The sequence below is a fragment of the Brachyistius frenatus genome, unplaced genomic scaffold (genome assembly GCF_029030835.1).
Source record: "Brachyistius frenatus isolate BFR_SWC_R1_liver_20210118 unplaced genomic scaffold, ASM2903083v1 Contig_51, whole genome shotgun sequence".
Classification (NCBI taxonomy): domain Eukaryota; kingdom Metazoa; phylum Chordata; class Actinopteri; family Embiotocidae; genus Brachyistius; species Brachyistius frenatus.
Genome location: NW_027210650.1, coordinates 764,414 through 789,136, shown reverse-complemented (window position 1 = coordinate 789,136; position 24,723 = coordinate 764,414). Strand labels below are relative to the sequence as shown.

Below are 24,723 nucleotides of genomic sequence, written 5' to 3'. Positions count from 1 at the left end.
GTAAAAAAAGAAATTCAATCGATCAGATTATTTTATAACCTTTTGCGGGTTTTCAAAAACTGATTGTTAATTTAAAACCAGACTTCATTTCAATCAAAAACTGTTTCAGAGTTGTAATCTGGCGCCAAACAAATGTTGACTAAACTATGACGTATACATCTGGATGCTAAAGCTTTTTTTTCCCGTAGTACCTGAATGCAGCATCACTTCGACGAGGAGCCGTCATCGCTTTTTGGATCTTTGTGTTTACGTCATATCTGCTGTTCACACAACCGTAAAATGTCTCGTGTGTAAGTGTAGAAATGTTCTGTTGTACTTTAACACTTGGTTGTAAAACTTGCACGTTTGCGTCATAGTTTGACGTAAAGGGGGCGGGGCATGCGCAAGGTTACGTCAGCGCCAGTTTGACAGGCATGAGGCGCATACTCAGTGCGACTTTATCGAGGTACAGCTGTTTGTTTGGTGGAAACCTCCCGTCTCGAGGCTCTCCGGCGGTGCGACGCGTCGTCACCTTGAACTTCTGCAGAAAATCGACGAGCGACGGCGCGAGCATGGACCTGAGCGACATGAGGAGGAAGTACAAAGGAGACGAGGAGGTGAGGAGCGAGGAGGCAGTGTGTAACGTAAACCCGGTGGTGATGGTGTAAATAAACCCAGTTTGTGCACCTGCGACTGCATTGAATACAGTTTGTGATCCAGCTGAGGAAAGCAGGTATATTGTGTCCTCGTGCTCTTCCAGATGTTTCGCACACCTGCACGTTGACTTCTTGGCCTAGTTTATGTAAGAGTATTAAGTGTCTGTGATTGGCTGTTTTTATTTATTTATGTATTTATTTATTTCCTCCACACAGTGCTTCGAGGAGAGTCACCTGGCATCTCTGGACCCCATCAAGCAGTTTGGAAACTGGTTTGATGAAGCCACAAAGTGCCCTGAAGTCGGAGAGGCCAACGCCATGTGCATCGCCACAGCCTCCAAGTAGGTAACGACACCACCACCACCTCCACCTCCACCTCCACTTTGGACGAATGAAACGTCCTGATTTTATTTTCCACGTTGTTGTTGTTGTTTTCAAATCGGTCTCCGGTCTGTCTCAGAGAAGGACGTCCGTCGGCGCGTATGGTCCTCCTGAAAGGTTACAGCGACAAAGGCTTCCGCTTCTTCACAAACTACGAGAGCCGGAAAGGTTCAGAGCTGGTGAGAGACTTGTTTGATTTATTGATATTTACTTTATGATTTGTCAGGTTTTTCTGGTTTATTCGTTGCTCGTCTTGCTGTATTGATCGGTGAGTGCCCATCTGATCGGTTTTATTTCCCGCATGCAGGAGGGCAACCCGTACGCCTGCCTGGTCTTCTACTGGGAACCTTTGAACAGACAGGTAACAAGCAGCTTTAAAGTTCCTACCCATTTCTCTCTCATTCAATTCAATTACATTTTATTCATATAGCGGCCAAATCACAACACGGGTTATTTCATGGCTCTTTAACACATTAAAGTTCTTGCAGATGAACTTTCCAACATTATACAGAGAAACCCAACAATTCCCACATAAGCTTGGAGGGAAAAACTCCCTTTTAACAGGAAGAAACCTCCAACAGAACCATGATGAATTATAAACATTTTTGATAATACTTCACAGTTGTTGTGTTTTCTCTAAGATGAATGTGTATTTATATATTTTTTAATTTCCATATGCAGATTCGCATCGAAGGCCGAGTGGAGCGGATCCCCTACCAGAGCTCGTGCGACTACTTCCACTCCCGGCCAAAGAGCAGCCAGATCGGGGCCGTCGTGAGCCGACAGAGCGCTCCGGTTCCCGACAGAAACGTGAGAACGAAAACTTACCGACGTCGGGATTCTCAATTCTCATCATTTAATTTTTTAATTTTTATTTATTTTTATTTTTTTTAGTATCTACGGCAGAAAAATGCAGAGCTGGAGGAGAAGTACAAGGACACCGAGGTGCCGATGCCCGACTACTGGTGAGCGTCACCTTTTTTTTAATTTTTTTTTTTTGTCCGTTATCAAACAGAAACAAGAAGAGTTTTGAACCCACGTTTTACACGACACACAAACGCACCATTCGGATTAAACAATTATATTAAATGTTAAATTTGATACTGAATGTAAAGAAGCTTTTGGTACGCTGTTTTGGAAAAAAAAAAAAAAAAAAAGCAGGGAGCTGATAGAAAAATGTTATTCTGCTAAACAGAAGAATTATTTACCAAAAATAATAAATAGTGAAAAGGGGGGGAAAAAAGGAGGAGTCAGTTAAAATGCTACTAACTGTTTCTTAATTAGCTCTCTAAGCTGACCTGCTAACTCTCTCCCGGTTCTGACCGTCCGGTCCCGGTGCCGCGCTCTCCGCTCACAGGGGCGGCTACATCGTCAAGCCTTCTCTGATGGAGTTCTGGCAGGGACAGACCAACCGGCTCCACGACCGCATCGTCTTCACCAAGCCGGAGGACGGAGAGCCCGAGCCGGGAGACTTCCAGCACCCGGCGGAGGGAGGCTGGGTGTACCGGAGACTGTCCCCGTGAGACGGACCTCCACCGGGCGGAAGGGAAGTCCAGCTATGACGTCATTAATCCAAAGAAAGAAGAAGAAGAAAAAAAAAAGGCAGACTGTTTTATGAAGGGAAGTCCAGATATGTCGTAATTAATCTTAAAAAATAAAAAAAATCACCATGGTTACCTCACTTCTAATAACAAACATCTAAAAGAAACCGTTTGATGTTTATTAAATAGGAGCTTCTTTTTGTAGGATTTTTTTTTTTTTCTTCGAGATGCCAAACGTCACTAACATTTTCCATCCATTGTACAGTAAAAAGATTTTTAAAAAAGTGTACTGACAGCAAATCTCCACCTGATCCTGTCAAATAATGATTGACAGCGTGACTCGTGGTTGTTTATCATTGACCTTTAGGACATACAAAAAATTGTTGAAAAGCACAATCTGAACCAGAATATCTTCACATATGGAGCTGAGTCATCATGTTGTTCTCTGTAGATGCAACACCATGTGGTCCATTTTCTTTTCTTCTTTTTTCTTTTACAGGTCTATAATTTCCTACTAGGTTCCAAAAAGGTGTCTAAAACTACAGTATGTTATTTTGTACTAATTATAAGGAAAATGGAGAGTTTGAGTATACAATTTTTTTTAAACCAAATATACTGAGGCCACTTAATTAGGTAATTAGGCCGTAGCAAGTGTTTGTAATGTCTTGCACTGTTAATATATTCAGAGGTGAGTAAATAGGAAACACAAAAACAAAAAACACCTGCCAATGACCTCAATAATAAACATATAGTTGAACTTCCGCATTTCCACAATATCAATAAACAGGGAATATTATACAGTAGATTTTATGACAAACTTTTCTGCACTTCATTACAATAAGTTTCCTTTATTATTTGTTACCGTTAACATTTTTGTTCAATTGTATTGGTCCATCAAGACATATTTTACATTTTTACATGTTAAAATGACCATTCGATTACTCACTAAAGATTATTTAGATCATGTTCGCACTGAATTTGAATTAATTCATTGTAAAACAGCTGAGTCATGTATCCATTTTTCTTTTAATTGGTACCGAAAGTTATCGTAATTTTCAGATATTTTTGTGACTTTACAGTTTCTTTCAGGGAATTTAAAGGAAAATATGTAACCTGTGAAATAATTCATATTTTGCCATCAGTTAGCTGACTTAAATTCAATATGAATTGATCGTAGCAGTCTATGACAGTGAATATAACGGTCTTTTAACAGTGAGATTAAAAGAGCCGATGGTGTTAATCATGCCAACTCTTGTGTGTCTTGTAGTCTGTGAGGATGTGATTGTTGTGCATTTGTTTGACTTGAATTAACTGGGGAAAAGAGCCATTAATAAAAGTTGAATTTCTAACTGAGGTGTAAGTCCATGTTTGGCCAGCAGGTGTCAGTAAGCACAACAGATGCAAACATTAAAGACTAACAATTAAGGACTCAAAAAGATGGAAATATTAAGTTAATTAGATGGGGTTTTTTTTATGAATGACTAAATGATTCATCTGTGAACTGACATCAGGAATGCTGGAATACAAAAAGGTAAAAGCAGCCAGCGGGTGTTAGATGTCAGTGTCTGCTTACGATCACCATGGCAACAAAACCAGCCAACATAAGCTCAGGTGAAATAACAAACATCTCGGGAACATAAAGAGAATGATGTTACTAAAATCAACGTCATCGCCGTCTCCCGTCTGCAGACATAAAATACACAAAACCCTTTTAAAATTAACGTCTTCTTCTATTTATTACAAACAATAGAGGAAGATTTTATAAACAGCATGTCTTACTTTTTTTTTTAAATTTATCAAACTGAATACGGTGGCCCCAAAAAGTATTTTGTGCAGTTAAACGATCAAACTTCATGAGGCTCATTCATAAAAATGTTGCATAAACTGATATTTGATCCGTTAATAAAAACAACTTTTACACACCTCTAAACAAACCTTTTACAATAAATAAATCAGGTTCGTTCACATAAATGCCGTTTGCTTTGACTTTTAATTATCTACTGCGATAAAATGCATACAATTTTAAGGGTGGCTTAATACATTTTGGGGGCCACCAAATGTTTCAGACAGAATCATGAAAAATCAAGTTTATGTGCTTTGGTCATAAAAAGGTAATAAAAAAAAAAATGTCTGTGCGTCGACATAATCATACTGATTTTGCAAGACATAAAAATAAGGGAAATAAAAATGATTGCTGCTTTTCAATGAGGATGTCAGACTTTCCCTTCATGCCAGTGATGATTTGTGAAGATTTAAAACAACAGTGAGAGCACAAAATTTTAAAAAAAGGAGTAAAACCTTTAAGAAAAATGTCCACGGTACTTTGTTTGGTCCCCACTCTGCTCCGCCATCGTCCAGAGAGTTGTTTTGTTTCGGTGTGAGTCCGTGGGTGACGGTATCTACCGGGGTCTGGAAACACGGTAACACGGTAACACGCGTGTCGTTTGCATGTATTCGCGTCTCCTTCAGAGCCTTCGATGACGCCGGTTTATGTCACGTGTGCGATCACGTACATGCATTTTTTTTTTATTTTTTTTTTGCGGGCTATTTGTCGGCCTTTTTTTTGTGATTCTCGTCACTGAGGTTGTGCTCCGCGAACAGATCGGGGTTCTCGACCAGCGTGGCTCGGACCTTCTTCTTCTCCTTGAAGCGGCCGGAGTGCGAGACCTTGACGTGGCGCCCCTTGGTGGCCGATTTGTCCACGATCTTCTCCAGCCGGGCGTTGAACTGGCTGTCCGCGTGGTCCGGAGACGGAGGATTGCCGCCCGGGTGCTCTTTGTTCCCGGTGTTGCTGCCGTACTCCGCCGGGATCTCGTACAGAACCTTGGACTCGGACTTCTTGCGCGAGAAGGTCAGCTTCCACCAGCTCGGGTCGGCCATGGCGCCGACTGGAGAACGGGGGACGGACCTGCCGGGCCCAGAGAGCGCAGTTAGGAAGGCGGAGAACATACGATCACTGTAACCGTGTATCTACGTACATCTGGGATTACTGGGCGTAAAGGATTCATTAAATGCATCTGAACTGGTTTAGCAGTGGAGATCAATGATAAATAAGATGATGTCATCAGCGTAGAAATTTACTTTTGAGTTTCACAATAAAACCAATAAATGTTCAAAGTAAAAATAAAAAAAGCAGTGAGCCCAATATCGATCCTTGAGGGACGCCTTTATCGAATTGATCAGGGATTGGCTGGACCACAGCTGCACCTCACATCTCCATGGTAACCCACCACTCTCCAAGTGTTGATGAAAGCCAAGACATGTGACTAAAAGCTCTTTCTTTGGATCGAACCAATATTTCTGATATCGTGACCAACGAGTATTTATAAAATCCTGGTGGTTTTAGTTTGCCGAGTCCATGCCAGACATTTTAATGTGATGTCATCGTTAATCAGCCAGTTTGATAAAGACATCTGTCCCGTCCTGTACTGTGTAGATACATTTCTAAAAAAGCAGTCAGTGACCGCGGTCGGCGTCCCTCGTCCGCGGCACATCTCCGTGATTAGGAGGTTGTAACCTAACGGGGGGGACGGGGACGACACCTGACACTCTGCTCTCAGCTGATGAATTAATAAACAACTGAACAGGATCCAGTGTCACTCCCATGTGATCTGATATGAAGTCAGAAAAAAACAAAAACTTTTTTCTTACTGATGAGGAAGCAAGCTGTCGCCTTAACGCCGAAACCAGGAACTCGGAAAACGTCTTATATAACAGCAAATAAAATCCCCTCTATTGTTAGCATCACAAGATAAGTGCGGGGTTTGATACGCAGGGAGTGCCTGTGATGCCCGGTTACCGTGGTAACGACAAAATAACTTCCTGATGAAACAACTGTTGACTTTCTGATACACACAGCTGTTACATCACATCAAAGGGATTTCAAACTGTTTTATTGTGTGCTGTTTGTTAAATACATCACATAAATACATAAAAAGGAGAATTGTGTCGTATTTTGACAAGCGATTCATAATTTTAGTCAATTTACGAGTAAAAATCCCCCTCAAAAAATTGCAGGTTACCAAATGGAAGAATTTGCTGCTTTTATTGGTCCGAAATTACAAAAGTCTCTGTCGGATAAACAAAACTAGACATTTGATGAAGTCTTTCTCGGGCTTTAAGATATAGTGATGGTCATTTTTATACACAAATACTTCTTAAATACATTCGACACCTCAACTGAATCCTGGACTTTTAGGCTGCCAATGAAATGCAAAATATAGCGTCTGGATAAAATGAAGCTCGTATAAACAAAATTTTAAAGAGTTTCACAAACGCTACAATCTCTTTCTTTTATGAGGGCTGGCAGGAAGTAGATCCTCCTTTGGTGTGGTCGTTTTTTTATTGTGCAACGCCTATGCAAATAAAGAGTCCATGCCCTTTGCAAAAAACACTCATCTCACTCTTATCTGGAGCATGTGATGTTGAAGGCACCTGGCAGGTTGAGCAAAGGTTCAAGACACAGAGGGCCTTTTATTTACCGTCGTGTTACGGTTGCTATAGTAACTAGAATATTGGTAATACAGGCTTTTACGAATCTTATGCTTATAATTACGCTCATTTCTAAACCTGGTTGTGTTCAGATTCTCGGGTCACAGATCGTTTCCAGCTTTTACGAGCTGCAACCATCTCCTTCAAAGTGTTTCTCAGCTTCTGCAGATTTTCAGATTAAAACAATACATTTTTAAGTTAATTCCTTTCTTTTTTTCTAAATACCTTCAGCAGCATGAAAGTTAGTTCATTCCTCAACAAAAAGAAAAGTCTCTCCGCTACAAACATTTACAGAGCATTTGCATCTTGTTAGTTGACTTTCCATCAAACAGTTTTTTCATTCTGCAGAACAAAGTAACCGAGCGGCACTTTCACACCTCGCTAAAGCTCGGCTGCACAATATGTTCACATATTTCTTTTGGCGAGCCCGTGTTTGACTTGAATGTGACCTTTGAGACAACAAAAAAAAAAAAAAAAACCTCCTGTTGACATAAAGGAGGCCCCTCCATAGCTCTTTTTTTAATAAGTTACCATGTATTTCTGCTGCATGTGTGTGTGTGTGTGTGTGTGTGTGTGTGTGTGTGAGACCTCACAGACCACAGCGGGAAGGGAACACTGTGTGGCCACGGTCAGGAAATCACTAACCAGCCGCGAAGCCCTTCAGCAGCGTCATGTTTGAGCTGCAGGGAGAGGAGGAGGAGGAGGAGGAGGAGGAGGAGGAGGAGGCTCCAAGGGCACTGAGGACTGCACTGCCCTCATAATGGAGCTGGAGGTTCATTAGATTCTCAGGTTTCGTCCCTTTATGGCAGGCGAACATTGCCGTTGACCCCGGGACACCAAAGTTGAAGAGAATTTGTGTGTTTCTGCTAATTTGCATCAATCAAAGTGCCTGTAATTCTTTTCATTGTTTGTTTTTACATTTTACATTCTGGAAGTTGATTTTCTTCCTCCCAAAATGTTAATTCATGACTTTAAGACCAGTTTTATTCTCACCCAGACAGTTCAAACACGGCACAGACGAGCAACGTCACCTGCCGAGGTAATCGGTACACCGTGTTACAGCCTGTGCTTCAGCATAAAGTTTATTCATACGATTCAATTCTTTTTGTTTCTAATATTTCAGATTGTCAGACTGTGAATTTGTGTCTCTTATAGGGTTCAAACTTAATTTGATTATGCAGTTAATTGTCTTTTAAACGCCAAAATAAAATAAAAGGAAAGATGCATCACAATTTACTGTAGCCCAAGTTTATATCTTCAGATGTTTTCTTTTGTACTTAGATAATCATTTTACTATCATATCAGGTCAGAAAACACTGTGAATTCTCACATTTAAGAGGCTGGAACTTGTCAAATGTTTAATATTCTTGCTTACATTTTTTTACTTCAGCCTTTATCTAACAATAACACTACAGCATATACAGCAAGTTGAACAAGCCAATTTCTTCAAATGTTATATTTTGCCCTTCAAAACCTGAAAAATATTCAATTTACTAATAAAAGATGAGAAAATGCAGCAAATTTTTACATTTGAGAGGTTGAGAACATAAAATATTTGGCTTTTTTTTTCCCCCCTTGGAAAATTTCCCCGAGTCACTGCAGCTCTAACAACTTGTTGAAACATCACAGACAACAATTGAAATAAGTCAACATGCCGGTATCAATGTTGTTTGCTCACCTTGTTGATGACGAGCCGGCTGAAGGAGACTCTCACATGTGAAACTGTCCGGCCATGCTGACAAAGTCTTTCCCTCCACTCTGTGTTACTTCTTCTTCTTCTTCTTGTCCACAGGTGATCGTGCACAGGTGCAGCATCTCTCTCCCTCCTGCCATGTCCCTCTGTCCTCCCCTCCAGCACACACACACACACACACACACACACACACACACACACACACACACACACACACACACACACACACACACACACACACACACACACACACACACACACCTAAAGCCCGCCCAGCTGAGTGCACTACCGGGTAAATGTTGCAACCATGTGATTTTAGAGAGCCCTTTCTGCAGGCCAGCTGCCATCCCTATCGAGATCACTGACATCAGGGTTAATGTGAACCGGAGGAGGGCGAGCAGCTTTTTCTCCAAACTGCAAATAAAATCTCTTTATCAGTCTCTCTTTAAATCCCACTGTATCGTTTTAATGTGGAATTTGGAAGCAGAATAAAGTCGCTCCCGTCCCAAGTCTCAGTAAATTACTTGAAGCTGCAGAGGGAGACACACAGGGAGGGAGAGAAAGAGCTGCTTTGCATGACTCGTGTAAAAATCGTAGGCGGTGAATGGACGCTCGCTTTGCAAGTTTGGTCGTCATTCAAATGACCTGAAATCAGGCCATTCGAGAGGTGCTGCTGCACGCAGGAGACTTAACAGTCTAGTTAACGAGTTACACCAAAGCGTTGTGTGAAGGATGTTTTCAGTGACAACATTTTTATCACATCTGTGTTTGCTCAGACTGGACAGGGAAGTGGGCTGATGTTACGAGGACGAAAACAAAATGTCGAACCAAATTATTATTACTGGTTGAAAATAACGTCATTTTGAGGTTTTGCACTACTTCATACTTTTATACTTCTGGTTCATCACATTGTGGAGTCAGATTTTGGACAGATGACGATCCAACGGGCTCCTGGGTTTTGTAAAAACTCGCTTCATAAAAGACTAAAAGAGGCACATAAACAACTACAAGTGACATTGAATGTGTTTTGAGTCTCTTAGTGGTTGTTTTGTGTCCTCTGCAGTGGAGTTGTATTTAACTGTGTTCAATTTGTGTCTATTTTTTTGTCATTTAGTGTCTATTGGTGTTCATTTTGCATCTCTATTTTGATGTTTTGTGGTTGTTTTGAGTCTCTTTGAAGCTGTTTTGAGATATTTAGATTTTTTGTGTGTGTGGCTAATCTAAGTAATAGTAATTTTAGTTTCTGAGAGTTTACAATCATATACTGCTTGACATCAGTTTCTGGTCCAAAAATAAAGGTTTGTGATTGCAGAATTGAAATCCATTTGGAGATAAGAATCAAATATAATCAATATTGTAGTGGCAATTGGTTTTAGTGGAGAAATATTTCATAAAAGCAGATAATATATGTTGATAAGAAAAGGAAAATTCAGATAAAGGCACAACAGCTTACCAGAATTTGAGAAAACTGGAACCAAAACAAGAGTCTGAAATCTTCGTGTCAACGCTTCTTTTCCACGTCTGTAAACGGAAGAAGAATTGATCCGTTTTCTTCTTCTTTCATATTGTTTGTAATCAAGTGATTGAACTCATTCCAGAGCACACAAGGCATGGCAGATAATTAGGTGGCAACACCGCCCTCTAGCGACGTGTTTAATCACTGCACCAATCAGGTTCCAAAGCCTTCCACCAATCAGCTGCAGCTATCAGCACGGTGAACCGTGATTGGTCCGTTCTTTTAGCGAACGTAACACCGCCTCTTTCTATTGGCCGTGCTTTCTCGTAACGTGTCATAAACAGTAGAAATCCGGATGGGGACATTATTCCTGGATAATAAACCTTTAAAAATGATGTTATAATGAAACCGTAACATCTCGGAAGCGCTTTTAAAAGGTGTAGAAGCAATGGAGGTGAGTTGAAACACACTTTCTCTGACTCTTAATATACAATATTCTCTTAATATATTAGCATGTTAGCCAACGTTAGCTCGCTGCCACAGTCAAAGTCCAGATAACTGACATCCAAACATGAGCTTTAACTAAAATAAAGCTTCAGCTAAGAAAGTTAGTCCTCTGGTGTTAGTTGTGGTTTATTCCTGTTGTTTATGTCTCACTATTTTCTCCATGTACACAATGCTGCTACAAAAAAAAAGAAAAACCCTGTAAATTACAAGTTTTGAATGTTGTTTTACTTTAACAGAATATTCAGAATCTTCCTATCGACGTTCAGACCAGCAAACTTCTGGGTAAGACAAAAAAACAACTAATTATGTAGTTATGTTCCTCCTCCAGTCAGGACTATAACCAGCTGTTAAGTGTACTTTGTGATGTCACGTGTCTCGTATGAAATCCTCCCTTGTGATTGCAGACTGGCTGCTGGATCGACGACACTGCAACCTGAAATGGCAGACGGCGGTGAAAGAGATCCGGGAGAAGATCAACGGCGCCATCCAGGACATGCCCGAAAACGAGGAGATCAAGCAGCTTCTCTCCGGCTCCTGTAGGTCCCTCGCAGCGTCGCCCGTTCTCCTGAAAGATTAAAAAAAACACCAGGATCTCGTTTCTCATGCTTATTAATCGGCCTCCCTTTTTTGTTGTGCTTTGTTGTTGACCGACAGACATTCACTACTTCCACTGCTTGAGGATCGTGGAGATCCTGAAGGGAACCGAGGCGTCGTCGAAGAACATCTTCGGCAGATATTCGTCTCAGAGGATGAAGGTGAGAGGATGTTATAACACCTGCTATTAAAAATACACGGAGGGATCCGAGCACACGTGGATTGATTTAAGTACTCGGATGTGTCCTGGACCGCCTGCTCAGCTGACGTCCTCTACATAAGCTGAAATAAACACTCACTTGTGAAGCAACGACGTCATATTAAAGTGCAGAACATCAACAAGAAGAAGACGCCGTTTGTTTTGATTTCTTTGCGATAATTCCAGGTGTAAACTGATGTACTTTTTTCTGTCTAGTTGTGATCGGATCACCTTGTTCATGTTCATGTCCGTTTGTCAGATGGCCGCAGTAAAACTGTCCCTAAACTGGATATGTTTTTGATTTGTTTCTCGTCATCACAGGACTGGCAGGAGATCGTGTCCCTTTATGAAGCCGATAATGTCTACTTGGGTGAGTGTGATTTAAAGATCTTAAAAGAGTTACTTGTGCATTTATCACTTTGAGTTTGTACTATTGTAATTCTGTTAAGATGTGATTGTTTATGTCCTTAAATGGAGCAGCTGTTCTTACCTGTCTGACCTGTTGCACCCGGACACTCCTCATCACCTCCTCGGGACAGATGACTGCAGCTTTTCAGAGTCCAGACGGCCGACCGGACTTTTTCTGAGCTTTTGTTGCTGCCGTTCACGTTCTTTCTGCATCAGCAGCGTTGGAGACGGAGAACAGCATCCAGCTGAAGAAACAAAATCATTTTCACGCGTAAAGTTTTTTTTTAGTTTTTATAATAATAATAATTTTTAAAAAAATGTGTTTGTGCGTCCCAGCGGAAGTGGCCAGCCTGCTGAGTCGCAACGTGAGCTACGAGGGTCCGGCTCTGAGGAAGCAGCTGGCCAAAGCCCAGCAGCTGCAGCAGGAGCTGAGCAGGCGGGAGGTGGAGTGCCAGAGCTCCGCCGCAGACCTGAGGGAGCGCTACTACACTGCCTGCAAACAGTACGGCATCATGGTGAGTGCAAGAACACAAACACACAAACACTGAGATGCTACAATATCCACAAATTATGCATTTTATTACCAGACAGATGACTTTTTTTATTTATTTTTTCTCTCTCTGCCAGGGTGAAAACGTGGCTCGAGAGCTTCAGGCTCTGGTGAAAGACTTACCAGCAGTTCTGGAAGAAGTCGGGAAGGATGCGGCGAAGTTAGAGGAGCACATCCGGCTCTACACCGCTTTCACAAACTTTGTGTGTGACTGGTGAGTAACAAGTCCTTGATATAAGTGCACATCCCTAACAGCGGTCTAAATGAAGTGTAACTTAGTTTTTGTTGTTTGTAGGTCTGAACCCGTCCTGCCCATGTTGACGTTCGCCCAGAAGAGAGGCAACTCAACATTTTACGAGTGGAGGACGGGGAAAGTGCCCACGCTCGTCGACAAGCCGGTTGTAGAGGAAGCACCTCCTGAAACGGTCACAGATGACACGGTCAGTTTCACTGTCTCTGTGTTATGTAGTGATCACGGTCGCATCATGGAAACTTCCTGCACAGGTTTTCTTCCATCTTATTTTCATCATGTGGTTCTGTTATTTAATTTAAAACAAGATTTCAGTGTTGGGATATTCCTCGAGTCTTTAAACAACATATTTTTCATGACCTGCATCTTTGCATTGTGTTTTAAAAATCTGCTTCAGATCGACTGGGGCGACTTCGGCAAAGGAGCTGACTCAGCAGTTGCGAATTCGGGCGTCACAGTCGAGGACGGAATCGACTGGGGAATCAGTCTGGAGCCCAACTCCGACGTGAGAACACATCCGTATTTTGATATTTTTGACTAAGTTTGTGTTTACATTATAGACGTCAGGTCAGTCGGGAAAAGCTGCGACTCACCGAGTCTGTGTTTGGTCTCCCTCATCAGGACGGCGGCGCAGGCGGCATCGACTGGGGCGACGCCGAAGCGGCTCCCGTCGAAATCGAAATCGTAGACGTGGGAACGGACTGTAAGTGCTTCGTCGCTGAACTGATCGCACGCTCGGCTGTTGAAATGTGCGTGTTAAAGCCGAGCGTGCGTCCCTGCAGGTCCTGAGGGTGTGGCGAGGGGGGAGGACGCTCTGAGCCTCCTGGAGAACTCTCGGTCGCGCGGCCAGTTCATCGATGAGCTGACGGAGGTGAAAGACGACGGCCATCTGCTGTGGAATTTACTCCCGCAAGCACGACCATCTACTGACCTGATTACGATTATTATTTTATTTCCTTCCTCCGTGCAGCTGGAGGTGTTCCTCACCCAGCGCATCAGTGAGATGGGGGAGGAGGGCGACGTGGTCGCCATGAGCCAGTTCCAGCTGGCGCCCTCCGTCATCCAAAGCCAAACCCGCCAGCACGTGCGGGAGATGCTGTCCGAGGTGCAGGACCTCCTGTGCCGGCTCACCTCGCTGCGGATGCAGCACCTGTTCATGATCCAGGCCTCGCCGCGGTACGCTGATAGCTTCAATACCACCATCATCATCATCGTCATCATCATCATCATCGAGCTTTACTTCAGTCTCCAGCAACCTGAAGGAAAATTGGAAAAAAAAAATGCACATTTAAATAGCAGATTATACAATTAACAGTCTGCTGAAATAATAAGTGTAGCTGAAGCCAAAGCTTGTTATACGAACACGTCTGTATTCACAAGGACTTCAATATGTTCCCCACCTTATATTAAACATAAATAAATCAGTAAATAACTGCAAAAAAATAGTTAAAAGTGTCCTTAAACACAAATGTTAAACTGTCCTCATACTTAATTTAATAAACTATTTTTTTAATCATAGTTTTACACATTTTTAATTCATCCTTAAGTTGTTGTTTTTTTTATAAATTCGACCCCTTTAATAGAAACACATCTTGTTTCTTGCTCTGAATTTCTCGAACATAAAACTTCCTTTAAGATTTAAGAAAAGCGCATCAATATTTTTGAATAATTTATTCTTTGGTAGTGATTTATTGTGAACAATCATATAGTCTTAAATGTCAGTAAATTTAAATATCTCTAATGTAGTTCCTACGGCTCTCTTCTGTACAGTGTAAATTTGTAGTAGGCTCTTAACTGTTGACAAAAGTACAACCGATCGTATCACTTCCGTGTCGTTGCTTTTTAATCTGATCTGATTTCAGCGTCAGTTGTTGAAAACCAACACGGTATAAACCTTTATGTGACATGAGATTATTCTTGCGTGTTCAGGTATGTTGAACGCGTGTCGGAGGTGCTGAGACAGAAGCTGAAGCAGGCAGACATTCTGGTGCTGAAAGGTGCCACGATGGCGGAGAAGAGGCAGGAAGCGCTGCAGGAGCAGTCCAGGCTGGAGCCACGTGTCGACCTGCTGGCAGGATGCACCCGCGAGCTCCAGAAACAGGTATTGGATTACCATTTCCATTTATTTGTGTTTGCTGGGCGGTTCGCGCCAATCGGGAGGCTGCAAGAAGTTAATATAAAGGAGAGATTACACACAGAAAGCATATCGGTAATGGTGTTATTGTCAGTAATTATGTCAATTCGTTCTTTGTCTTTGCAGATTGAAGCCGACATTTCAAAGCGATACCACAAGAGGCCCGTCAACCTGATGGGAGTTAATATTTAGTGAAGCTCTTTTTGTCATAAACTTACAAGGAGAAATTAAAAAGTGGTATTTTAATTTAAACTCTGGTGGTTTTGTGTTCTTTACATTTCCTGGATTTAAAAAAACAAAACAAATAGTGTGACACGTTTTTACAAATCATTTACAACTGTTTAACATAATGGTTTCTGTAAATAAATCACCACAGTTGCAAAGCAAACCTCAATTTTGTTGTTATAAATCTTTATCTGATGTGATTCCCAACAAACCCTGAAAATGGCACGATTATGTTAGTGACTTTATTAAATACTAAAGCTGATTATAAAATAATAATTAATCAAATATCTACATGACTGACTAATGTGTGTAAACTTGACCTCATAGTGATTACACAACCGCAGAAATGAGCCACAACTTATTAATTAGCACTACACCCCTGCTGGTTAAATAAAAGGTTCAATTAAAAATGTATAATAATTTAGAACTTGGGAATTTACCAAATACTGTAACATCAGTCCAAGAAAAGTAAAAGTATTTTTCTGCTTCTTGTTTTTACAGCAGACCTATAAAAGGCATCCCTCGCCTCTTCACCTTGTGAATTCAGATAAAATAATCATCGTCTTTAACCTGTAAATAAAACAATTACAGCAATTCAAATAATGACATTTGATGGGTTTTTTTTTGGTGAATAAGAAATGTTTTAAATAAGCCACGTATTTACCCGTGGACATGTTAAAAATGTTAATTTATTGGTACAGACTGTATGATATTTACCAGTGGGGGGGAGGGGGGGGGAGGAGGGGGGGGAGGAGGAGGAGGGGGGGGGGGGGGGTTCAGCCGCGTGATGAAAGCTCGCCACTAGAATGTTCTACGCATGCGCTGTGTGAAAGCGTGTTTTGGTGTCAAGCCGCGCGTGCTAGGCTAGCCGGGCCAGCTAGCAATTTTGCAAGTCATGGTGGGCCATTCTGTGAGGAAAGGCTGGAGAACGCTTCACCGGACGGCGCCGCGGAACGCTTCATGACAACCAGGGGACTTTGATCTTCTGTCCTCGGGTGACAGCGGGGACCTTCCGGGACATGAAGACACAGTTGCACAATCTCCGCGCGTAAGTATGAAAACGAAGGTTTTCAATGACTTTTAAGCGCCGCTTCCGCCGACACGGAGACTGCGGTGGTCCGCGGCGCCACGTGACGTCAGCGGTCACGCGGGTGACTCGGAGCACTGTTCGCGCACGAGCCTGCGGACATCGAGGAGCGTGCTGTTTAAGTCACTTTTTAAAGTAGCTGCACGGTTGTTGGCGGTTAGCACGCAAACTAGCTTGCGAAAGCTAGTGCGGCGCGAGGCGGTTGAGGTCCAATAGCAGTTCAGCGTTTCCCCTAAGCCCCGCCCACGCCGCGTTCCTATTGGCCGCCGATCGCTGGAGTCATGTGTCGTCGCCGCGCGCGAGGCCCGTGAGTGGCTGCGCGAACGCGTCAACCAGCTTTTCGCCACTTGTTGCTAGGGAGATTGTTTGATGCTAAGCTATAGCGGAAGTGGGTAGTCCTTAAAAGACTCCGAGCCGCCGCGGTGCCTGTCAACTTTTAAGGGTAAAAAACAACAACAACAACAACAAATAAAGAGATGTCAAGTCAACCGGCTTGATCCGACTGCTACTTTACGTTTTGTTTGTGAAGGTGATTATACATGCGTAATAGTAGCCCGAGTCTCAAAACATAAAGGAGCTAACGGCTAACGTCATTAGGACGAAGATAGGCGCAGCTGGGGGGGGAGGAGGAGGAGGAGGAGGAGGAGGGGGAGGGAGGGACCCTGCCTGCCTCCCAACGCTGTGTGAAGCTAGCCAGCTCAGCTCAGCGAGCTTCCTCGACTCTCTTTCACCTTCAGCAGCGCCCACCAGAAGTAGTAGTTGTCCTGTCAAGGGTGGGGTGAGACTCGCAGCCCCCCCCCCCCCCCCCCCGTCGCCCCTCTGCCTCCGCCCCTGCCTCCACCACCTCCGCTCACCGCTGAACGACCGAGAATGAAAAGGCAGTGCCCGGTGCGAGTCTCGGGTCTCGGGGGGAGGATGGAGAGGTCGCTGTTGTGTCTTTAGTGAGCTGTCACGTCGGTAGGTACAGACTCGTGTCTCCTCCGGGCTTTTTTCTTTTTTTTTAAAAGCTGTGTGATTTTGTAATGTTGTGGTGTTTTTTTGTTGTTGTTTATTTGCAATAGGTGCAATTAAAAATGTAATTTCTCACTTTCTTTGTGTCAGGATTTGGGGGAAGATGAGAAGCTTATGAAGAGCGAAAGCTTCGAGTACGAACTGGACTCTCGGAGAAGTGGAAGCGTCGTCGTGGATCTTATAAAAAGAAAGAAGCTTTTAAACCTCCGTAATTCCTGTTGAAGACTCTCCGCTGTCCTCACCCGCTTTTTACGTTCATGTATCCCTCTCGGCCTTTTAGTGGTAGTGCAGAAGGATCGATCCGAGGTCGCTGGCCCCCTTTTTGTTTTTATTTTTTACTTTCACCTTTTGTTCCGTTGTAAAGAAATGCTTTACCTGAAAAAGTACTTCACAGAGGGCCTGATTCAGTTCACCATCCTCCTGAGTCTGATTGGGGTGCGGGTGGACGTTGACACCTATCTAAGCAATCAGCTGCCCCCGCTGAGAGAGATCATCCTGGGGCCCAGCTCAGCCTACACCCAGACACAGTTTCACAACCTGCGCAACACGCTGGACGGCTATGGCATCCATCCAAAGAGTGTGGACCTGGACCATTTCTTCACCACTCGGCGGCTGCTGAACCAGGTGCGCCAGCTGGATCGCCTCTTCGTTCCCAGTACGGAGCTCAACGCCTGGTTAGTGCACCGCGACTCGGAGACCGCGGTGTCCGCCGGCAGCCAGTCCGGCCCCGGCATCACCCTGGACAATGGGGCCGGCCTAGAGGACGTTAGCGACCCCGACGCTACCCCGGCCATGAGGGGAGGAAGCGGAGCGCCTGAATCCACGTACAACCTGAACGCAGCGGACAGCAGCCTGGGAGCCGTGGCCCCGGAGGGCAACCAGGAGCAGGGCAACCAGGAGCAGGGCAACAGGGATGGCAACGAAGACCTCACCAAAGAGGTACCGCGACACGTTTCTTTTAAACACCTGGAGAGCATCTGTCAGGAGGACGGGGGAGGGAGGATGAGGAGGGGGGGCACCTCCTCCTCCTCCTCCTCCTCCTGACAGATGCTTGTTGTCACCTGCAGGACCCCGATCACGTACTTCAGTTCAAACACATCCAGCAGCTGAGAGATTGAAAGGTTCGGTTGTATGTATTTCTTGCTTCAGCATCAAATCAGTCAGATTTTTTTTTTGATTTTCGCTATATATGCTATATATTTATTTTTACTATAAATAAGTTTCATAACGATTTAAGGTATGCCGCCACTGTTGTGGTGACATTTGACACCGATGTCTTTTATGGTCCTCGCCCGAGGACTTTTGATCAGTGTCAGATATTTTTAGTCAAACCAGTTGAGTCACATTCACGACAGCTGGATCAGGGTGCAACTTTAAAAACCGCACAGCGAGCAGTCGTCTCCCCCCTGAACTTAGATTTAAAGAAAAACATAATTTACTTGTTACATATTAATGACATTTCTATGTGTCCCAGGTTATTATTGTTGTTGTTGTTTATCTCTATAACTTCTACGTAACTTCCTTGAGACACACACAATGATCGTATTGATGCAGGGGGGGTTACACAATGTCGTAATTGGGTTTTAATAAACCGAGACGTCCTTCTGATCACATGATAATCACCATGCCAAAGTGTTTATGTCATGGTTGCATCATCTGATTTGTGTTACGTGATCTGTCACTTTGTCCTTCCAAAAATGTCCCGGTCCAATTACATAAAAAAAAAAAAAAAAAAGAGCTAGTTTAGTGCTAATTATTATCATAAATACGTCAATCTGTTTAGTTGGTCTTCAGTAGTTTTTGATACCTGGTTATTAAAGTAACTCTCCTCTGCACACAGGGCCATTTTTCAATGGTTGCTATATGTTTTTCCAGGACATTGACTTGATTGACATCCTGTGGCGGCAGGACATCGACCTCGGCGCAGGCAGAGAGGTGTTCAACTACAGCAACCGGCAGAAGGACAGCGAGGAGGACAAGCCCAGCCCGCCGGAGAACAAAGACAGCAACGAGGAGCAGGAGAGCTGGAGAAACGGCGTGAACTTACAAGGCGTCCAGCCCGTGGACGGAGAGACCGGAGAGAGCATTCCCGAGCAGGTTCGTTCAGACCAAACACAGCTTCATATGTTATTGTTTCTGTCTGTGCGGGAGGGAGGTTGTGCATTTAACTGCCTTATACTTCATAAAAAAAGGAAATGGAAACTCGGGAGCTGTGCACACTGGCGATAAGATGATTTAATCTACTGTATGTTAGTTTTTATACACGCGGAGACGTTTCCTGTTAAGTTTCTTGTCTCCATTTGCTTAAAATATCGTGCGGTAGAAAAACAAAATTGTGTTCATCTGTGAAATTGCTCGGTTTGGATATAATAGTGTTGAGTCACAGTGGTGGACGAGTTAAAGCTCAGATAAAGCAAATCAAGCCGGTGCAGTCAGATGTAGGCACGGGTTCATCTCACCGAGGCACGTTTATCAAAGGGCTTAAAATCCAAGAGCACTTTACAGGAGATCAGTGGCTGTTTACAATCACAGTTTCCAAATGTGTAATGGTGCGCACACATCTTACCTATAGACCGTTTATTAAAGTGGACGTAGCTTCCGGGTCTGAAAAGTGAGGCAGATGCAGAAGTGCAATACCACTGCAGGCCACTAGGGGTTTGCTCCGGCTCCAACAGACTCCCATTCGACTTCTCTCCTGAAATACAAAGTCAATCATTTTTTTCCACAAGCCAAGATGGTGCCATTCACTAAAGTCACTCCTTCTTATTAGTGTTCTGGTGGTCCATCTAAAAATATTTTCATCATTGATTAGATATTAGACCTCAAAAAGCAGTTAGTTTGGTTGACGGGCGGGGGCGTATTGTAGACAGGCTCCCAATCAAGTCGAGTCAGATTCACCCCTCGCCCATATATGGTCACTTCCTGCTCCAACGTAAAATAGTCACTCCTTTTTTAAGGACTAATAATAACAGTCTCTGACGTGATTTTAGCCACATGGGTCCATGTTCAGCAGCTCATGATGCATCATGGGAATCATGCTCTTGGTTTGTTTGTAATTAGTGTGGAAAGAATAAATTTAGCTACAGTTGTACAAGTGCTCTTATATAATATTGGTATCTCTTGTTATTGTTGTTGTTGTTGTTGTTGTTGTTGTTGTCAGCTCCCAGGTCTGGGCTCACAAACTTCACTGTCTCTACAAGAATGCCTGAGGCTGCTGGAGGCTACGTTCCCGTTTGGAGAAGAAGCTGAGGTAAAAAAAAAAAAAAAAAAGTAAACATTTGTTATTTAACACAGAGGGAGCTGTGACAAAAATGACAACACATGTTTTTGTTTTTTCACTAATGTTCATGATATTTTCTATCAGTTTCCAGCCCCGGTCGTCACCCAGGAAATAACGGTTTCCAATGAAGAAGTTCCTTCTACATCTCAGGGCCTCCCTCTGGGACCTCAGCTGCCCTCAGCAGAGCCGCAGTTAGACCTGGAGCAGCAGTGGCAGGACATCATGGCCATCATGGAGCTACAAGTAGGTTTGTTCTCACGACGGGATTATTATTATTATTGTGTCGGTCCAAAAGAAAAGATAAAGTAAAGGATAACAACCTGGGGAAGGTTTGCTCTCTTCACCGTGTTGAAGAGGGAAATCAGTTCAACATAAAAAGCCATTTATTTTGCCCTGTAGTTGGAACAATGTGTATAATTTTCCCTTTTTAAAATCTTTCTGTTCGAAGGCGATGGAAGTGAACAGCAGCTCGCCCGACACCAGCTCCGGCAGCGGGAGCGACACGAGCGAGACGACCGAGTCGAGCACGGCGGGAAACTTCGGTCTGTCTGCTCGCTCCACACCGATCAACCAGGATGTCAGCCTCCACCAGGCCTCCCTCCCCAGCTGCAGCCAGGACTTCCCCCCGATCTTCAACCCCCAGCTGGACTCCGTCAGCACCACCCCGAGACCCGCCATGCTCAGACTCTCCTCCAGCAACTCCTCCAACATCAACTCCACGTTCGGAGCCACCAACCTGACGGGGATCTTTCTCCCGCCGCACGTAAACAGTTCCAGCACCAACATCACATCCACGCCCGTCCTGCCCGACCCGTTCAGCACCCTGCTGGAGGAGTCCATGCTCGATGAGATCAGCCTGCTGGACCTGGCCATGGAGGAGGGCTTCAGCCAGGCCCAGGCGTCGCAGCTGGAGGACGAGCTGGACTCCGATTCCGGACTCTCCCTGGACTCCAGCCACAGCCCGGCCTCCCCGAGCAGCTCCGAGACGTCCTGCTCGTCCGCGGCTTCCTCCTCTTCCACGTCCGCCACCTTCTCGGAGGAGGGAGCCGTGGGCTACAGCACCGACTCGGAGGTGGCCACGGCGGAGACGGAGGAAGGCGCCGTCGGAGGCTACCAGCCCGGATACAGCAAGCTCTGCCGCATGAGCTACCAGGACCCGTCGCAGTTCCACAGCCTCCCTCAGCTGGACACCATCAGCCACAATCACACTTACAACCTGCCGCTGTCCACCGCCTTCTCCGAGCACCCGGAGCTCCCCCTTTCGGCCGGGAAGAAGACGGTCAAGCAGAGCTCCAAGCTTCAGCCGCCTCAGGACTTGTTCGACAAGCACTCGAGTCGCGACGAGCGCCGAGCCCGGTCCATGAAAATCCCCTTCACCAACGAAAAGATCATCAACCTGCCCGTGGAGGAGTTCAACGAGCTCCTGGCCAAGCACCACCTGAGCGAAGGCCAGCTCGCCCTCATCCGCGACATCCGCCGGCGCGGCAAGAACAAGATGGCGGCGCAGAACTGCCGCAAGCGCAAGCTGGACACGATCATAAACCTGGAGCAGGGCGTCCAAGACCTGCGGCGCGACAAGGCCCGCCTGCTCAAGGAGAAGATGGAGTTCATCCGCTCCATCCGGCAGATGAAGCAGAAGATGCAGAGCCTGTACCAGGAGGTGTTCACTCAGCTGCGGGACGAGGAGGGCCGGCCCTATCCGCCCAGCGAGTACTCGCTGCAGTACAGCGCCGACGGCAGCGTGCTCATCATGCCGCGCGGCGTGACGACCGCCGAGCAGAGCCGCAAGCCCGAGAAAAAACAAAAAGACAAAAAGAAGTGAGGGCGACAAACTGCTGTTTATTCTGTCACTTTGCTAAATCAGTGAGAAAAGATTTCTGCAGACGAGAGAGAGAGAGAGAGAGAGAGAGAGATGTCCTTTTTTTTCCTTTTCAGAAGATTGGGGTGAGTAGAGAAATGGCATTGTTGACTACTCTCCCTGCGTTAGTTTCTCCCTTTTCATTCTGTTCCTACATTTTTTATTTTTTTTTTCCCCTGGAAACAACTTTGAAGCAGCTCTTCGTTTGGTATTTCATTATTTAGACGAGGAGAAGGAGGGGATTTTAAAAAGGACATAAAATGAGCTATTAGGGGGGAAAAAAATAATAATAATTGAGCTGCTCTTGATCCTTTTTGCACCAAACCACTGAGGATGGAGACGATTTGTAGGATGAAAGAAGGGACCGGTGTCGAGACGAGCGGGAGTGGAAGAACACGGTGGACGAGGACGGTTGGAGCACCTATGCACCGGAGGTTTTAAAAGGACTATCTGATCACATCCCACCCCTGGAGACTTTAGGTGATTTTTCACAGTCAAGTCGAGGCTTTTAAGTTGCAAATCTTCAGGCAAAAAGAAAGAGTGAGAGTTAAAGATACCAAAGGCTTAAAAGGAAAAGTCCATCATTTTAGGATGCCATTAACACCTATACTAACCAAAAGTATGGTGCAAAGTCACGTGATCTGTATCTTAAAACGCTCGGACGCTGCACTCTTTAATTCTGTAGGTCTCGTACTGCAAAGGTTTTTCCGAGTCAGTTTTGTCGGCGGCGTCTAAGTATAGAAGGACCCCGAGTAGAGCGGGTTTGATGTGCGGATGTAGGATGTTGAGATGAGACGGGAAGTCAGGAAAAAGGCCGAGTCGTTCCCGAAGCCCGGCCGCTGCTAAAAAAAAAAGAGGCCCGGAGGTGAGAGTCCTGCGAAAGAGGAGCAGACGGACGGTTTTTAGGAGAGGGAGGCACACTGCATTGCAAAATGTATCAAACTTCCTTATAAATTATACATAGCACTGTAATTTGTCTTTTGAAGAAAAAAAAAGAAGAAAAAAAAAAGGCTTGGCTGTATGCATTTTGCCGTGTCTGTCGCTATTCCTTCGCTGCAGGTTTTAAATACCAGGAGCTGCGTTTAGGAACACAAAAAAAAAAAATGACAAAAAAAATAAAATAAAAGGCTCTTATTAACTGTTCATAATCTGTAGTATAAGCAAAAAGGTTCTCGGTCTAGCCACATCAGCTTTAAGTCGACGCCCACTTAGTTGATTTTTTTGAAGGGTTTGGTTGCGGAGCCTGGAGTCACGAGAGGAAGCCGAGGATGCCGCGATCGGGCCGGGGAGCTCCGGAGAGGGGGTGTAGGGGCGGAGAGAGGGGGGGGGGGGTGCCCCTGTCGTTGTTAAGTATTAACATAACGCAGGCTCAGTTGTGGTGTAGCGATATTCCTTTTTAAGTAACTTATTTGCCAACGTTACCCACTTGAACGCCACTTGAGGCGATTTTTGTAAACTGCTGTAAAAGCCGAGCTGTTGGCCGAAACATATTTACGAGTCCGATGTTTTTAAGTGTCGACGACGAAAGCGAGCCACGTCGAGGTTTGAAAGCGACTCGAATGCGCGCGAGAAAGACGACGACGGCGTGAAAGTCGTGGCCGCTTTTGGTTTTGAATGCCTTTATTTCATAATCTCATTATCGTCACCTTTTAAGGGTTTTTTGAGAACCGAAAGATGAAAACCGTTCTCAATGTAGAAGTGCTATTACTTGTCTATTTGAATGAAGTTCGTCAGTACATGTGTTATATCACCCACTTTAAAACAAACAAAAAAAAACATTCAAAAAAAACAACCAACCCATAGGTCAGTCGTTGCAGCTGAGATAGCAGTTAGAGTATTTACAAGAAGCTGAACAGAACGCAACATTAAGATGATGTCCAGATAAAACCGTTTGGTTTTTTTAAAGGAGAAACGTCCTCATTAAATGTGATATTCAGGCATGAAACTCCGGTTAACATTCACCTCAGTGTAACACCGACTATTTAGTACTGCTACTACTTAGTGCACTTTTCTTTCTTTTTTCTTTTTTTTTGTCTCTTGTCTTGTTCTGTAAATATTTTCATGTTTGTTCTGATTTCTGTAGTTCGTCGAAGCGCCTCCATAACGGTCTCACCCCTCTGCTTTCAGTTTTGGATGTAGTCCCCCCCCCCCCCCCTTCCCTCCCACCTTCTGTTTTCAGATATTTGCTGGCAATCAAGAATTGTTTTTATTGATTAATAAAGTGTTTTTATTTTCACCTGTGACTCCCGTGCTGTAGTTGTCCGTGCTTTTGCAGAAGTCCGGCGATAACCGAGAACCTTCAGAAAACGGCAAATAAAGACGGCGATAGTTTGCGGACGGGTGACGAAGAAAAACTTCAGATTTGTTGGCCCGCTGTGTTTTCTAGTGTGAATTGAAAAGCTGAAGCCCATCTTGAGTAATAA

At 44.3% G+C, this 24,723-nt stretch overlaps 4 protein-coding genes across 6 annotated transcripts; 3 read left to right on the top strand and 1 right to left on the bottom strand.

Annotated features, from left to right (window-relative positions):
- pnpo (pyridoxamine 5'-phosphate oxidase) lies at positions 1-3,906 on the top strand. The gene is made up of 7 exons (XM_069704578.1): positions 1-596; positions 852-976; positions 1,096-1,195; positions 1,324-1,377; positions 1,698-1,826; positions 1,911-1,981; positions 2,374-3,906. The coding sequence occupies exons 1-7, from the start codon at positions 414-416 to the stop codon at positions 2,537-2,539; spliced, it is 828 nt and encodes a 275-aa protein (XP_069560679.1). The 5' UTR covers positions 1-413; the 3' UTR covers positions 2,540-3,906.
- Positions 3,885-8,908, bottom strand: prr15lb (proline rich 15 like b). Its single transcript, XM_069704580.1, has 2 exons — positions 8,727-8,908; positions 3,885-5,465 (listed from the first exon to the last, which is right to left on the bottom strand). The coding sequence occupies exon 2, from the start codon at positions 5,435-5,437 to the stop codon at positions 5,102-5,104; it is 336 nt and encodes a 111-aa protein (XP_069560681.1). The 5' UTR covers positions 5,438-5,465; positions 8,727-8,908; the 3' UTR covers positions 3,885-5,101.
- Positions 8,909-10,523: 1,615 nt separating this feature from the next.
- On the top strand, positions 10,524-15,091 carry cdk5rap3 (CDK5 regulatory subunit associated protein 3). Its single transcript, XM_069704575.1, has 14 exons — positions 10,524-10,651; positions 10,941-10,986; positions 11,109-11,240; positions 11,359-11,459; positions 11,819-11,867; positions 12,242-12,420; positions 12,533-12,669; positions 12,751-12,895; positions 13,103-13,210; positions 13,327-13,408; positions 13,488-13,576; positions 13,676-13,881; positions 14,635-14,806; positions 14,966-15,091. The coding sequence occupies exons 1-14, from the start codon at positions 10,646-10,648 to the stop codon at positions 15,029-15,031; spliced, it is 1,518 nt and encodes a 505-aa protein (XP_069560676.1). The 5' UTR covers positions 10,524-10,645; the 3' UTR covers positions 15,032-15,091.
- Positions 15,092-15,889: 798 nt separating this feature from the next.
- Positions 15,890-24,536, top strand: nfe2l1b (nfe2 like bZIP transcription factor 1b). 3 transcript variants are annotated; one of them, XM_069704573.1, is made up of 6 exons: positions 15,890-16,112; positions 17,253-18,101; positions 19,071-19,259; positions 20,323-20,412; positions 20,527-20,685; positions 20,891-24,536. In XM_069704573.1, the coding sequence occupies exons 2-6, from the start codon at positions 17,529-17,531 to the stop codon at positions 22,262-22,264; spliced, it is 2,385 nt and encodes a 794-aa protein (XP_069560674.1). In that variant the 5' UTR covers positions 15,890-16,112; positions 17,253-17,528; the 3' UTR covers positions 22,265-24,536. The 3 variants fall into 3 exon arrangements, with proteins under 3 accessions (XP_069560674.1, XP_069560672.1, XP_069560673.1); XM_069704571.1 differs by having other exon boundaries at positions 19,038-19,259; XM_069704572.1 differs by lacking the exon at positions 15,890-16,112 and adding an exon at positions 16,999-17,108 and having other exon boundaries at positions 19,038-19,259.
- The last annotated feature ends 187 nt before the right edge of the window (positions 24,537-24,723 follow it).